General features: G+C 33.8%; 1 protein-coding gene across 1 annotated transcript in view; it reads left to right on the top strand.

Moving 5' to 3' along the window:
- The window catches only part of LOC107663355 (uncharacterized), a 39,911-nt gene that overhangs the window by 11,696 nt on the left and 10,734 nt on the right, over positions 1 to 17,481 (top strand). Inside the window, exons 4-6 of the mRNA XM_016453563.1 lie at positions 4,894 to 4,979; positions 10,685 to 10,823; positions 11,199 to 11,333. Coding sequence (XP_016309049.1) covers positions 4,894 to 4,979; positions 10,685 to 10,823; positions 11,199 to 11,333 — 360 coding nt within the window. The remainder of the gene's footprint in view (positions 1 to 4,893; positions 4,980 to 10,684; positions 10,824 to 11,198; positions 11,334 to 17,481) is intronic.

Raw genomic sequence — 17,481 nt, 5'->3', positions numbered from 1 at the left:
AAAATGTTGAGTATTCTGGCCCAGTGGGTTTTGTTGGATGCCTGTATGCACATTGTGTTTCTCATGAAGGAAGAAGACGCTCAGGAGCCTGTTGTGACTTGTTTTGAATTCGGCTTTCACAGTTCAGTCTCATTCAGTCAGATTCTCTGCTTCTCTCTGACTGAACTGTAGCGTCGAAGTGGAATAATGCTCATTTCTAATGCAGTGAGAAAAATGAAAATCAATGAATCGCTGTGGGATTGTGAGATTGGTGTTAACACACACCTGAGTACTGAACTTCAGAAACCACACTAAAAGATACTTGTTCTTCTATAATAGAAAATACTACAAAATTCAGGAACCATGCATTAGAGAACAGAAGCTCTGCCACAAGTTATTTTTATTGATTATATTCATTTATTATTAAAAATGAATGCCAGTCATTTTCTGTAATAAAGCCTTGTGCTTTGACGTCTCTTAGAAAAATACTATGATGGTACCATGGTATCCAGTGATAAAGCAATGGGTTTATAAAAGATAGACTACCATTTAAAAGCTTGGGGTTGCTCAAATTTCTTAATATTTTTGAACGAAGTCTCTAATGCTCACCAATGCAACATTTTTTGGATCAAAATACAGTAAAGCAGTAGTATTTTGAAATATAATTATAATTTTCATAAGTACATAACTGTTTTCTATTTTAATACTTTTTTTAATGTAGTTTATTCCTGTGATGCAAAGCTGAATTTTAAGCATCAGTACTCCATGTTTCCATGTGCTGTATAATTTTAATATGCTGATTTACTGCTCAAGAAACATTTCTGATTATTGTTATTATCAGTGTTAAAACAGTTGTGCTGCATTATTTTCTTTTCTTTTTTATTTAATGGAAACTGACACTTTTTTCAGGATGTTTTTGTTGAAAAATTTTTTTTTTTATAATTTTATTTTTATTTTTTTAACATTATACATGTCTTTACTGTCACTTTTGATCAATTTAATGCATCCTTGCAAATAAAAGTATTAATTTCTTTTAAAAACTTTAAGACTTGGTACTCCATGGTACTAGCATGTTCTTTGGTAATATGCCAGTATATATTGAAGTACCTTGACATTACTACCTGATACCACCATTTTATTATTAACCACTGAATTATTACTATATTCATACACAATAGACCATTCTCAAAGAATACCATGATAGTACTGTAGTACATGTCCAAAAAGCCATGGTTTTAACACAATATCATATCCATAGACTATGTAAGTAATGAAGACATTTACTCAGACTCTTTCCTGTTTAGTCTGATATAGTATTGTTATACTCATATTTGGCAGAAAAGCAATTGCATTAAACGAGTGATTAATGCAGCTGTGATTCCCACTGCATGAAGCGTTTGCAGACATTCCCAGACTCTTGATTGAAATTGACCTTAATTTGTAATCTGTCATTGACTCCTGCACAGATGCAGCTCTTAGTTCCACGCCGATGCTCCGCCTCTACGATTACTCTGTTGTTGCCATGGCAACAGAGGGTCAGGCAGCCTGGCCTGCCGCCGCCAAGCGTGTCATCAATCCTCGGCATTTACTTTTGAGTGACGGCGGAGAGATTAAATGTTTATGCCCTCTTGGCACCAGCTGCCCCTCTGAAATCTAAATTAGAGATTAGAATCAGAACGACGGATTCCTGAAGACCCAAACCAGGGCTGAATTTCAAAAGCATCGCGAAAAGTCTCATACACCTCTGCCGGCGACAGTAAGACTCGGTACCTTAGTCATTTTCTTTTTAGCCTTTGCAGCAAAAACTGAGAACTGAAAAACATCTATTTTGCACGGCTTTCTGCCAAACGTCGGAATGAACAGGAAACTTTGCTGAAGGGATTTTTGTTTTGTCCTATCTTGACATGTTCAGACATGCCCTTACTGGCTCCAATGCAATTATCTCCTACTTTAAAAGCTTCAGTGAATGCACTTGAAAAAAGCTGTTAAATTCAATTCTTTTCAGTTAAACAACCATTTTTAGTGGTGCTTCTTAATGCAAGCATTATTGCTCTTATTTTAGAGTTAGAGATTTGAACTAGTTGATTCCTCAAATCTTTTGGAATGAAGTGATTTTCAGACCAATCTCAGCCTGTTTTGCATGCAAGCATCACTTGCATTTTCTTTAGTAAATAAATTGTTTTTTTGCAGTAGGAATGTGCGATATTGACAAAAAAAAAATATATTTTTTTTTTTGCTAACGATAATTAAGCATTATTTTGCTTGGCTCCTTGGCTCTTCCTCAAGCCATCCTAGGTGACTTTCTTCTTTCAGACAAATACAATTGGAGTTATATTAAAAAATGTCAAAATAACAAAAAAGTCATACACCTAGCATGGCTTGAGGGTAAATCATGGGGTAATTTTCATTTTTGGGTGAACTATCCCTTTAACTATTATCATACCTTATAACTAGAAAAAACAAAAACCCATACAAGGATATTTTTGCTCTCAGAACTTGAATTATAGGGTCATTCGAATTGCATTCTAATAGGCTTCATCATGCAGTGAATGCTTTGGGCCTCTCAAGATGTGTTTTAGTTTGTTTTTTGCAAAGTGAGTGACACTCGATAATGTAAGTTTGCATATTGTTAAAACAGCAGTTACAATATTGTAGACAATAAATATCAGGTTGCAGGCTTGCAGGTGTATTCACATTGGCTAATATGAACATATTGCTCAATTTCTCCTGTTAGAGCAAAAACTATGCTGAAATTCTACACTTTTTTTTGTTTTTAAGCTCAAGGGAAGCATTGACGAAATAAAAATAGCTATGGACATAGGTGAACTAATTAAAAGTGTAGTGTTCTTGGCGTAATGGCTTTATGGATAATATCTCTCTCAGTCGATATGAGATCACTGGTTGAAATCTCAATGTAGGGTCATGTTGTGTTTCGTTCTGCTGTTATTAACGTCCCTCACTGCTCCATCGGGCTGTACTTCAGTGCCCTCGGTGAACCTTTTAATGCCAATTTACTCCAGGGGTCACTGAACTTGGAAGTAAGGATTTGCTATGTGGTATGAACTTTCGCAGGTTTCAGTCGTACACTGTGCAACAAGCATTCAATCATTATATTTATCCAGTCCTAGGAGGTGCTCAGAAGTGTCAAAGCTCCATCATGCATTTCCCAATGCAAAGAGAACAAAGTAGAGTTAAAATAAAGGGAGGTCATGCACTGAACGAACTGAACTGAATGCTGACTATTTTTTTATAGTGAAATAGTATGCATTATGCTACATTGTCACATTTTCTCATCACGTTGCATGTCAAGGGTGTCCAGCTCTAATTGCTCTGCATTTTTAATTTGATTTTGTGTAATACCTTTTATCTTTAATTTTTGGCAGTCAGATCAAATAATGAATCAAAACTTGTTGCAAAATAGTCACTCCAGTCGCTTCATGTTTATTCATCACACTGGAAATGGAAAGTCAAGTTAGGCTCATTGCATTTTGCACAATATAGTCCCCTCATGAACGGTGTTCACATAATCAAAGTAGTTCAATCTGTGTTGTGTTTATTGCTTATATATTTAATGCTTTAATAAAGATTTAATTATTAAAAGGATATTTTCATTTAAAAATGTATTGATTTACAAATAATTGTGTGTTTGTGTGTATACACATAATAAAATCTTTATTAAAGCATTAAAGCAATATATAAAGCATTATATAAAATTATATATTCAATTTTAAAAATAGTGGTTTTATGTATTAATCATTTACTATTTTATTTAAATATTTATATATATTAACAAACTATTATAACATTATATATATATATATATAAATCAACTTAGTGATCTAATGTATATATAGTTTATAATTTTTTATAATTTATTATATTTCTTACTGTAAAATAAAATTAGTTTTGAATTAGTAATTTAGAATTTATTTATTTATATAAATAGAAATTGTTACAGTAATTTATTGTTTCAATATTATACATAATTTATTATATACTTTTATTAAATACATTTTGTATTAAATACATTTTTTATATTTCTATTTTATTATATTACTTTTTTTTTTTCATATTTCATATTACTTATTTTCATTCTGTCAGCTAACATTGTTACATAATTTCTGTACCATGCCACTGTACCATTATGTGCCTTTCAATGGCTCCTTATTTAATTCCTAACACTTTCAGGTGAAGCTCAACTTGTGAAGATCTCACCCTTCCTCTTTTGTCCTTCTAGAAGATTACCGTAAGGCAAGTTTCATTCGGCTCCACAAACTTTCCTACTATAAAAAAGTGCAATTTAATTTGAGAGAATCTCAATGGCATCAAAGTTCCATCAGCTTTCAGTGCCAGCGGCTGCGAGGAAGGAAAAAAACACATCTGTTGAGAAGGGAATAAATGAAGGGTGAAAAATCAAAGTCTCAGACTCTCATCTCGCTGCTGGTGTCGAAATAACTCAGATTTCGGATAAGGCTTGCCTAATTTCATATGTTGGCTGATATTTCTTTTTTTATCAGTGTGTTAACAGAGATTCCCATGTTTGCATGTGCTGTATAATGAAGCAGGAGCGATGGGCGGCGCTCTGCTGGGTTTAATTATTAGTCATGTTTAGACATGCAAAAACGTTCATCCCAAACACTCATTTACACGCTCACTAACTCATTCGCTCTTTCTCTCTCTTTCTCCATCCCTTGTCCAACACTTCACAACTGCCAGAAGGTATGCGTAAGCTGAAAATGGGAAATGTTTGTGCGATCAATTGACTGGGCTAGAGGGGGTTCCTCAGGGGTGTATCTTCAGTCCCTTAATCTTGATGGCGTTGACGTCAGCAGCACACTGCCTGCTGGTAAATGAGCTTTAGAGACGACCATGTTGTAGAAACAGTATAATTAATGTTATTCTGTGTTCTTGCAGGAGGGAGGTTTAAAAAGGAGATTGTGGTGGATGGACAGAGTTATCTCTTGCTGATCAGGGATGAAGGTGGCCCGCCAGAACTGCAGGTAAGCCACAAGTTCAATATGAAATCAGCAGAGTTATTATAGTTAACCAAAACTAAAATTAAAACCATAAAAAATGTTACTTGAAATAAAATAAACATTAACTGAAATAAATATAAATATACTAATATATATTACATACTGTATATAAAGCTTTTTATTTCAGCTAGATGCCAAGACATGTGTGTGCCAACAAGTGTGAAGTTTTTTCTTCCGTGGAACACAAAAGGAGATATTATGCAGAATGTTCATGCTGCTCTTTTCCATAGAAAATTGATTGAACAACAAAGTATATAGTGACCAGTGGCTATTGAGGTCCAAAAAAGGGTGAAAAAGCACCGTACATGTGTTCATCATGACTTGTATTATAGAGAAGGAATGATTTCACAATTAAAATATGATATACTGATAATAATGCATAATGTGCAGTATAAAAATGGATGTTCATTATGAGATTTGCTAAAGATTACATTTAACAGTATACTTAAATTTGTAGTGTTTTTATGGATTAAAGTAAGTATTAGATGACAGCAAAGGTAAACTAATTGTAAAAGTAGGGGAAATTGGTCATTGTATGCTTTCACTGTATGGAAAAGAGCAGCATGAACATTCTTGAAAATATCTCCATTTGTGCTCCAACAAATCAAGTCGTTTTGGGTGAATTTTCTGGTCATGTAAGGACGTCTAACTGAAGAGTTTGTGGATAAAAAACTGTTTAGATATTTCCATGTAAAGTACTAGTAATACCCCAAACACCTTAATTATCTTGTTCAATTTGCAGCTCCAGGGCTGCATGCTGACGCGGCGCTACAATAATTGATGCCTTAGTCATTTTCTTTTTAGCCTTTGCAGCAAAAACTGAGAACTGAAAAACATCTATTTTGCACGGCTTTCTGCCAAACGTCGGAATGAACAGGAAACTTTGCTGAAGGGATTTTTGTTTTGTCCTATCTTGACATGTTCAGACATGCCCTTACTGGCTCCAATGCAATTATCTCCTACTTTAAAAGCTTCAGTGAATGCACTTGAAAAAAGCTGTTAAATTCAATTCTTTTCAGTTAAACAACCATTTTTAGTGGTGCTTCTTAATGCAAGCATTATTGCTCTTATTTTAGAGTTAGAGATTTGAACTAGTTGATTCCTCAAATCTTTTGGAATGAAGTGATTTTCAGACCAATCTCAGCCTGTTTTGCATGCAAGCATCACTTGCATTTTCTTTAGTAAATAAATTGTTTTTTTGCAGTAGGAATGTGCGATATTGACAAAAAAAAAATATATTTTTTTTTTTGCTAACGATAATTAAGCATTATTTTGCTTGGCTCCTTGGCTCTTCCTCAAGCCATCCTAGGTGACTTTCTTCTTTCAGACAAATACAATTGGAGTTATATTAAAAAATGTCAAAATAACAAAAAAGTCATACACCTAGCATGGCTTGAGGGTAAATCATGGGGTAATTTTCATTTTTGGGTGAACTATCCCTTTAACTATTATCATACCTTATAACTAGAAAAAACAAAAACCCATACAAGGATATTTTTGCTCTCAGAACTTGAATTATAGGGTCATTCGAATTGCATTCTAATAGGCTTCATCATGCAGTGAATGCTTTGGGCCTCTCAAGATGTGTTTTAGTTTGTTTTTTGCAAAGTGAGTGACACTCGATAATGTAAGTTTGCATATTGTTAAAACAGCAGTTACAATATTGTAGACAATAAATATCAGGTTGCAGGCTTGCAGGTGTATTCACATTGGCTAATATGAACATATTGCTCAATTTCTCCTGTTAGAGCAAAAACTATGCTGAAATTCTACACTTTTTTTTGTTTTTAAGCTCAAGGGAAGCATTGACGAAATAAAAATAGCTATGGACATAGGTGAACTAATTAAAAGTGTAGTGTTCTTGGCGTAATGGCTTTATGGATAATATCTCTCTCAGTCGATATGAGATCACTGGTTGAAATCTCAATGTAGGGTCATGTTGTGTTTCGTTCTGCTGTTATTAACGTCCCTCACTGCTCCATCGGGCTGTACTTCAGTGCCCTCGGTGAACCTTTTAATGCCAATTTACTCCAGGGGTCACTGAACTTGGAAGTAAGGATTTGCTATGTGGTATGAACTTTCGCAGGTTTCAGTCGTACACTGTGCAACAAGCATTCAATCATTATATTTATCCAGTCCTAGGAGGTGCTCAGAAGTGTCAAAGCTCCATCATGCATTTCCCAATGCAAAGAGAACAAAGTAGAGTTAAAATAAAGGGAGGTCATGCACTGAACGAACTGAACTGAATGCTGACTATTTTTTTATAGTGAAATAGTATGCATTATGCTACATTGTCACATTTTCTCATCACGTTGCATGTCAAGGGTGTCCAGCTCTAATTGCTCTGCATTTTTAATTTGATTTTGTGTAATACCTTTTATCTTTAATTTTTGGCAGTCAGATCAAATAATGAATCAAAACTTGTTGCAAAATAGTCACTCCAGTCGCTTCATGTTTATTCATCACACTGGAAATGGAAAGTCAAGTTAGGCTCATTGCATTTTGCACAATATAGTCCCCTCATGAACGGTGTTCACATAATCAAAGTAGTTCAATCTGTGTTGTGTTTATTGCTTATATATTTAATGCTTTAATAAAGATTTAATTATTAAAAGGATATTTTCATTTAAAAATGTATTGATTTACAAATAATTGTGTGTTTGTGTGTATACACATAATAAAATCTTTATTAAAGCATTAAAGCAATATATAAAGCATTATATAAAATTATATATTCAATTTTAAAAATAGTGGTTTTATGTATTAATCATTTACTATTTTATTTAAATATTTATATATATTAACAAACTATTATAACATTATATATATATATATATAAATCAACTTAGTGATCTAATGTATATATAGTTTATAATTTTTTATAATTTATTATATTTCTTACTGTAAAATAAAATTAGTTTTGAATTAGTAATTTAGAATTTATTTATTTATATAAATAGAAATTGTTACAGTAATTTATTGTTTCAATATTATACATAATTTATTATATACTTTTATTAAATACATTTTGTATTAAATACATTTTTTATATTTCTATTTTATTATATTACTTTTTTTTTTTTCATATTTCATATTACTTATTTTCATTCTGTCAGCTAACATTGTTACATAATTTCTGTACCATGCCACTGTACCATTATGTGCCTTTCATTGGCTCCTTATTTAATTCCTAACACTTTCAGGTGAAGCTCAACTTGTGAAGATCTCACCCTTCCTCTTTTGTCCTTCTAGAAGATTACCGTAAGGCAAGTTTCATTCGGCTCCACAAACTTTCCTACTATAAAAAAGTGCAATTTAATTTGAGAGAATCTCAATGGCATCAAAGTTCCATCAGCTTTCAGTGCCAGCGGCTGCGAGGAAGGAAAAAAACACATCTGTTGAGAAGGGAATAAATGAAGGGTGAAAAATCAAAGTCTCAGACTCTCATCTCGCTGCTGGTGTCGAAATAACTCAGATTTCGGATAAGGCTTGCCTAATTTCATATGTTGGCTGATATTTCTTTTTTTATCAGTGTGTTAACAGAGATTCCCATGTTTGCATGTGCTGTATAATGAAGCAGGAGCGATGGGCGGCGCTCTGCTGGGTTTAATTATTAGTCATGTTTAGACATGCAAAAACGTTCATCCCAAACACTCATTTACACGCTCACTAACTCATTCGCTCTTTCTCTCTCTTTCTCCATCCCTTGTCCAACACTTCACAACTGCCAGAAGGTATGCGTAAGCTGAAAATGGGAAATGTTTGTGCGATCAATTGACTGGGCTAGAGGGGGTTCCTCAGGGGTGTATCTTCAGTCCCTTAATCTTGATGGCGTTGACGTCAGCAGCACACTGCCTGCTGGTAAATGAGCTTTAGAGACGACCATGTTGTAGAAACAGTATAATTAATGTTATTCTGTGTTCTTGCAGGAGGGAGGTTTAAAAAGGAGATTGTGGTGGATGGACAGAGTTATCTCTTGCTGATCAGGGATGAAGGTGGCCCGCCAGAACTGCAGGTAAGCCACAAGTTCAATATGAAATCAGCAGAGTTATTATAGTTAACCAAAACTAAAATTAAAACCATAAAAAATGTTACTTGAAATAAAATAAACATTAACTGAAATAAATATAAATATACTAATATATATTACATACTGTATATAAAGCTTTTTATTTCAGCTAGATGCCAAGACATGTGTGTGCCAACAAGTGTGAAGTTTTTTCTTCCGTGGAACACAAAAGGAGATATTATGCAGAATGTTCATGCTGCTCTTTTCCATAGAAAATTGATTGAACAACAAAGTATATAGTGACCAGTGGCTATTGAGGTCCAAAAAAGGGTGAAAAAGCACCGTACATGTGTTCATCATGACTTGTATTATAGAGAAGGAATGATTTCACAATTAAAATATGATATACTGATAATAATGCATAATGTGCAGTATAAAAATGGATGTTCATTATGAGATTTGCTAAAGATTACATTTAACAGTATACTTAAATTTGTAGTGTTTTTATGGATTAAAGTAAGTATTAGATGACAGCAAAGGTAAACTAATTGTAAAAGTAGGGGAAATTGGTCATTGTATGCTTTCACTGTATGGAAAAGAGCAGCATGAACATTCTTGAAAATATCTCCATTTGTGCTCCAACAAATCAAGTCGTTTTGGGTGAATTTTCTGGTCATGTAAGGACGTCTAACTGAAGAGTTTGTGGATAAAAAACTGTTTAGATATTTCCATGTAAAGTACTAGTAATACCCCAAACACCTTAATTATCTTGTTCAATTTGCAGCTCCAGGGCTGCATGCTGACGCGGCGCTACAATAATTGATGATATCTGAGAAAGTGAGATTTTTCACAAGTTGAGAAAAGCAGAGAACTGTCCAAATAGCTGCTAAAATATTCCACAAATGTGTCTCCCAGTCCTCATTCCCCCAGCATAGAGAGGGACGCGGGGCCGTGTCGAGATGAACCGCTGTACTTGCCCCATGGAGCCCATTTCAGGGTGGCCCTATTTTCACATTTTGCTGCGGCTCAGTGTAATTATAGTCTGATGGTTCTCACGGCAGCTTTCAGCCGTGGATGAGGACTGGCTTCCTGTGTTGTGGGAATGGGGATTTCGAGTGAAACTTTTCTGCCAGTGTAGCTCCTGGTGGAATAGCGGCGATAATTATTCTCTGTTAGTCTGTGTTCCGTTTAGCTGGTTTTATGGTAATGCGTAATTGATTAGAATGCAAATTACCACAAGAATTTGTAATGTGGCCCTTAAAATTTCAAGCAGACGTCAATGAGTGTGTCTCAGGGCTCTGAAACAATTCAAGTTACCGGTCGTGTAATTTATCCATGATTAGAATTATTCTCCTGCAGGAAATGGAAAACAAATAGAGGAATAACTCACACGTAGGGCTTCAGTAAAATCGCTTAAAATTACTGAAATGTGCCTGCCTACACTACAAAACATAACTAGCATATAACATGGTTCATCGGCGCAGTAGCTGTTCAGATAGATAGATAGATAGATAGATAGAGAGGCTTATTATATTTAACAGAAACTAAATTAAAACAAAAAAAAACTTTTTTGATATAAAATAAACATTAAATTAAATTAAATAATATATTTTAAAAATATATTTTACTAGTTACCAGGGCATAATTTATTTTAATTTAGTTTATCTTGATGTACTCGGTGGTGTTCGTCTTCAGCTTGGAGGATGAGATCAGCTTCCAGACAGTTTATAACTACTTCCTGCGCCTTTCCAGCTACAGGAACACAGCAGAGGTTCCCATGGTGCTGGTGGGGACGCAGGGTGAGTCATAACACCATCACTGACTCTATTATTCTTCTACAGTAGAACACAGGATGCCTTAAATTTGATGTGCACTTGTTTTTATTAAATCCTCCATGAAAGTCTCGCACTTAGTCATAGTCTAAAGGTGACGAAACCATTCGTACATTCGTCTTGCTTTAACAAAGCAGCGGGATATGAAGTCTCATCTGCAGTGAGCTGACAGACTCTTTCTTACACATTTGCCCAGTACTTGTTTGCAAATTGCACTTTGATGAGACACATAATTAACAATTATGAGCATGTAGATCATTATGTGTGTCGAAGAGTGAGTTTAAAGGAATAGTACACCCAAAAATGAATATGCTTTGTCTTATCCCATCATATGATTTCTAGATGCCATCAGCGCTGCCAACCCAAGAGTGATCGATGACGCCCGGGCTCGAAAACTGTCCAACGACCTGAAACGCTCCACATATTACGAAACCTGCTCCACCTATGGTCTTAACGTCGAGAGAGTCTTTCAAGATGGTGAGATGCCAGATGTGTTAACCAGTGTCTCTGAACACTTTAAGTGTTTATCCTCAGGTGTGAGTCTACTAACCTGGTGTGCAGTTAATATTCTCTGTTCTTCATGACCTTTAGGGTTGACTTCTGTAAATGAAGTACATAGCTTGTCTTTTATATATAAATATGGATGTACCTTGTTGATTTTGGTAATATTTTATGTGAATCCTGTGTAAGCATTAATAATTCTAAAGGTATTTTTGTGAAAAGCTTGTAAGAATGTTTTTAGAACAACAAATCTAACCCGTCCAAGCCAGCGGAATTTTATCCATTTATTCAGAAGTGCAGCCATTTATTCAGAAATGCATTTTTTTTAAATATTTTTTTAATAATAAAATGTTTTTACTTTTTTATGAATGACTTTCCATTTTATTATTATTATTATTGGTGTTGTTTTTGTTGTTAATATATTTACAATATATTTACAATATATTTACAATAATAATAAACAAATTGATTTTCATTTACACTGTAAACATAATGAAAACAACAGCAATAATAACAAGGAAATTATTATTATTATCATTATTATTATTATTAGTTAGACACAGGCTAAAACTTTTTAATAAGCAAAAATCTATTTTCATTTACACTATAAACATAATGAAAATAATAATAATAACAATAATGATGATGATGATAATTATTATTTTTATTGCTGTTGTTATTTTTATTATTGTATTAACAACAAAAACAGTAATAATAATAATAATTATTGTTGTTATTATTATTATTATTTAAACAAAAACATTTTAATAAACAAAAATGAATTTCCAGTAACAATAATTATTATTGTTGTTGTTAATATAATAATAATAATAAACAAATTGATTTTCATTTATGCTGTAAACATAATGAAAACAACAATAATAATAACAAGGAAATTATTATTATTATTATTATTATATTAACAACAAAAATAATTGTTGTTGTTATTATTATTTAGACACAGACTACAACTTTTTAATAAGCGAAAATTAATTTCCAATAGCAATAATTCTTATGATCAATGTTGTTGTTGTTAATATAAATAATAATAATAAATTATTATTATTATTATTATTAGTTAGACACAGATTAAAACTTTTTAATAAGCAAAAATCAATTTTCATTTACACTGTATACACATAATGAAACAATAATGATGATGATTATTATTATTATTATTGCTGTAGGCAATAATACAAAAACAGTAGGGCTGTGTATCACCAATAAAGTCACGATACGATATGTATCACGATACAGATGCCACAATACAATACGTATCACGATACAGGACTGCACTGAATTTCACCTCAGCAGAATTTAGTAAAACAGCTGTTTATTAAACTCTGCATACTATAGGGCCATTTCTAACTATTGGCAGAGCAGGCAGTTGACCTCTGCATTATGAAGGGCTTCCATAACTGTACCACAGTACAATATAGGTAATGGCATATGTTTCATGTTTACATTGGGCACTCCCCACCAGGTACTATATTCTGATTGTTTACATCTCGTTTTTAAGCCCATAGATAATAATGTACTCGTTCTAATAAATTTATGTTGTAATGTACTCATACTAATATATTAAAAAATCATCTTTACATTGCTGGTAGGTTATCATTGCACAAATTAACACACACTCTGTTTAAAAAATTTAAATAAAAATGAGAAGAGTTCTAAACTAATGCACTGTCTTCTGAATCTAACGCACACACATGCTCAGTCACTCACACAGATCACGTTGCGCGCACGCACTCAGACATTCAGCAACACAAACTTATCAGTGCTGCCCCGCAATTTTATCAAAAAAATTGCTTAATCGCTCAAGAGCTACATTATCTTTCTCAACAAGGAGCTGGTAACATCATTGTTTCTAAAGGAATTAAAGCCACAGCTTCACTGTTAATAGAGAAATGCGGCAAACGGTGGTAATTCATACATAAACAGCCTCTCTCTCTCTCTCGCTCTCTCTCTCTCATAAATGAACACTTGATGAATTACACTTTTCTGAGAATAGAATATAGAAGTGGAGATCCCTAAACTGCAAGTTTACCAGTGTTTTCAGAAAGCCAGCGCGTTTATCCACAGTGGAGAGAGCGCGCGTGCACATGGTTGCCAGGTTGACAAAAATAAGTAACACACTTAGGAGATATTTCCGTATTGCACAAGTGGGAAGCTCTGTTTCGGGGATTAAGTCTCTTTATATCAGGCAACCCCGGTTGTGTTCCTCTGCGGCCAGATTAAACCTTGTTGTAGCCTATATGCTATGCTCTATTCATTATTTTTTAGAAACCTCGCACTTTTCTACTCCATTTTAAACGGTGTTCTTGTGCAGTCCACTGCTGCACACGTGCCGCAATATTGATACAGAGACAGCTGTATCGATACTCGCATCGTCAAATCTCTCGATACATCGTATCGATGTATCGAACGCAGCACTAAAAAACAGTAATAATAATCATTATTATTGTTGTTATTGTTATTATTATTTAGACACAAAAACTTTTTAATAAACAAGAATTAATTTCCAGTAACAATAATTATTATCATTGTTGTTGTTAATATAATAATAATAATACTATTATAATGTTCATAAAGCATGTTATGCGTTATTGTTGTAGTCTAATGATTATTTTTATGTCAAAAAACGGCAATAATTACATATCAGTTAAAACATTCATCGCATGCTGGTTGGCATCATCATAAAACAACAATAGTGATCAATCTGTGAAGTTTGGTATTGATCATGTATTTTAATGTATTAATCTTTAAAGGTATGACCGTGAAGGGGGTATTTATTATTATGTTATTAGTTTACTGTATTATATTATGTACATACAGCAGATTTTAAGGATGGCTGTGAGACATTCTGAATGCATCTGACGTTCTGGATGCTGCTTTTATCTCCTCATCTAACAAAGAGTTGTGTTTTTCCATCGCTAGTGGTTAGTGCATTTATTACGAACAATCCTGAAAACCAGCTGGAATATCAGAGCCACTTTGAGTTCACTGATAGCGCTCTCTTCCGCCCACTGTCGTCATGTGGCATGAATGTATCGCAGAGTAAGCTACAGAAATCTGCCCACACATCTCTTTTGTGTCCCTCTAGCCGCCTGCTCGAGGTAGAGTGGTTTCACAGCACCTAGAAATACATATTACATAAGTATTTATCAAGCAGCCGTGCAGTAATCTGGTATCGCTGCTCTATATATCTGTGTGAGACTTCCTCCCGCGGTTGCAGGGGCTGTGATAATTCCAGCAGCTTTATTGCTCCAACACTTTTATTCCAGTGTTGCAGTTTCCTCCGCGCTCTCCAATATCATAGTTGTCAGGATGGATTTCTCTCGTCCCTGCCTTCATTGCTGGGGTGTTGACGGTTGCTGTTTTCTCCTGCGTGTAATTGCCTCCTTGGGCTGCATTTGAAATAATTAAAAGACAGAGATGCGCCTGTTGTCTGGAGACGGTGAGCTGTTCGACTCTTTGAAAACGCAGACGGATCAACATCATCTCGACTTTGCCGGTTCTTTCACTTGTGTGCAGCTCGTTCTTTCTCTGTTACTTTGTTTTTGCGAAAAGTAAAAGTGAATAATTTTGAGTCACTTGTTAAATGGCTGTAGGCACACTCTATAAGTCTCCAGGGTTTCCAGTTTCATGCAGTAAATCTGCACAAAAACATTTCACAGCTGGGGAAGAAACCTTATGTGCGTCATTAGAACTGAAAAATTGTAACATACTGTACATAAGTTTTGAACATCTCCCTACCAAAATAATAAGCACTCAATGTCATAAAAATGTATTGCCATTTATGTATTATGGTTGCAAATAAATTACTTTTTAGTCTTGTTTATGCTTGTAATCACATTTACTGCAAATCAGGGGCTTTGAAAGACGTTATAGGTTATTAATAGACAGCTGAATTATTCATTGTTCCCATAAGAATAGTTGGTCATATGCAGAACTAAAACAATAAACACAGCTAGTATCTAGACTAGCTGTGCGAAACACGTTAAAATGCATTTATTTTTTACAATGTTTTTACATAAACATTTTTGATAGTATTTCTTAAAATAAAAAAAAATTAAAAAAAAAATATATATATTAAATATTTTAATTTAATATTTTTTAACTCAATTTTATATTTTATATTTAAAGTCATACTAATATACACTGTTCATTAGGGATGTTCATTTTAACCATTTAACCGGTTAACCGACCGTAAGAATTTTGACCGATTAATACAATCAGTTAAACAAAAGTCGTTAAATTATTTATTTTTTCAGTAATTTATCAAAATATTTAAAAAGGTTGAAATAGGCCTACGCTACGCATATAAAAAAAATTGTTTTTTTAGGGGGAAAAAACATGTCTATCTATTATCTATTGTCTATCTAACATGTCAAAAAACTGAATGTATCGCAGAGTAAGCTACAGAAATCTGCCCACACATCTCTTTTGTGTCCCTCTAGCCGCCTGCTCGAGGTAGAGTGGTTTCACAGCACCTAGAAATACATATTACATAAGTATTTATCAAGCAGCCGTGCAGTAATCTGGTATCGCTGCTCTATATATCTGTGTGAGACTTCCTCCCGCGGTTGCAGGGGCTGTGATAATTCCAGCAGCTTTATTGCTCCAACACTTTTATTCCAGTGTTGCAGTTTCCTCCGCGCTCTCCAATATCATAGTTGTCAGGATGGATTTCTCTCGTCCCTGCCTTCATTGCTGGGGTGTTGACGGTTGCTGTTTTCTCCTGCGTGTAATTGCCTCCTTGGGCTGCATTTGAAATAATTAAAAGACAGAGATGCGCCTGTTGTCTGGAGACGGTGAGCTGTTCGACTCTTTGAAAACGCAGACGGATCAACATCATCTCGACTTTGCCGGTTCTTTCACTTGTGTGCAGCTCGTTCTTTCTCTGTTACTTTGTTTTTGCGAAAAGTAAAAGTGAATAATTTTGAGTCACTTGTTAAATGGCTGTAGGCACACTCTATAAGTCTCCAGGGTTTCCAGTTTCATGCAGTAAATCTGCACAAAAACATTTCACAGCTGGGGAAGAAACCTTATGTGCGTCATTAGAACTGAAAAATTGTAACATACTGTACATAAGTTTTGAACATCTCCCTACCAAAATAATAAGCACTCAATGTCATAAAAATGTATTGCCATTTATGTATTATGGTTGCAAATAAATTACTTTTTAGTCTTGTTTATGCTTGTAATCACATTTACTGCAAATCAGGGGCTTTGAAAGACGTTATAGGTTATTAATAGACAGCTGAATTATTCATTGTTCCCATAAGAATAGTTGGTCATATGCAGAACTAAAACAATAAACACAGCTAGTATCTAGACTAGCTGTGCGAAACACGTTAAAATGCATTTATTTTTTACAATGTTTTTACATAAACATTTTTGATAGTATTTCTTAAAATAAAAAAAAATTAAAAAAAAAATATATATATTAAATATTTTAATTTAATATTTTTTAACTCAATTTTATATTTTATATTTAAAGTCATACTAATATACACTGTTCATTAGGGATGTTCATTTTAACCATTTAACCGGTTAACCGACCGTAAGAATTTTGACCGATTAATACAATCAGTTAAACAAAAGTCGTTAAATTATTTATTTTTTCAGTAATTTATCAAAATATTTAAAAAGGTTGAAATAGGCCTACGCTACGCATATAAAAAAAATTGTTTTTTTAGGGGGAAAAAACATGTCTATCTATTATCTATTGTCTATCTAACATGTCAAAAAACATAAGTCGCATTTTATTGTTTCATTCAGAAATAGCTAGGCCTAATGCCGACGCGAAATGTTTACAAACATTATAATAAACACTGTAGACATAGCTAGGCTATTTTAGTTCCCCTCACTCCACAACAAATCCTTTCAATTAACAGTATTTAGAAAAGAACAAGAATTAAAAATATAAGAAGCTATAACAATATAAACCACAAGCCAAAACGAATTCATTTAGGCTAAAACGAAACTGAAACCAACGTTGGGTCTCTCATTCCACACAAAATCAAATGTTTCCTTATTCGCGATGTATTTGAATGGCAAATGATTATTTGTTATGTAGCCTACTTCACTCGCGTTCCAATATCCACGTGAAACAAAA

Source organism: Sinocyclocheilus anshuiensis, unplaced genomic scaffold, assembly GCF_001515605.1.
Source record: "Sinocyclocheilus anshuiensis isolate Anshui unplaced genomic scaffold, SAMN03320099.WGS_v1.1 scaffold2333, whole genome shotgun sequence".
Classification (NCBI taxonomy): domain Eukaryota; kingdom Metazoa; phylum Chordata; class Actinopteri; order Cypriniformes; family Cyprinidae; genus Sinocyclocheilus; species Sinocyclocheilus anshuiensis.
The sequence above is the reverse complement of the archived record's forward strand: the minus strand, read 5'-3'. Positions and strand labels throughout refer to the sequence as shown.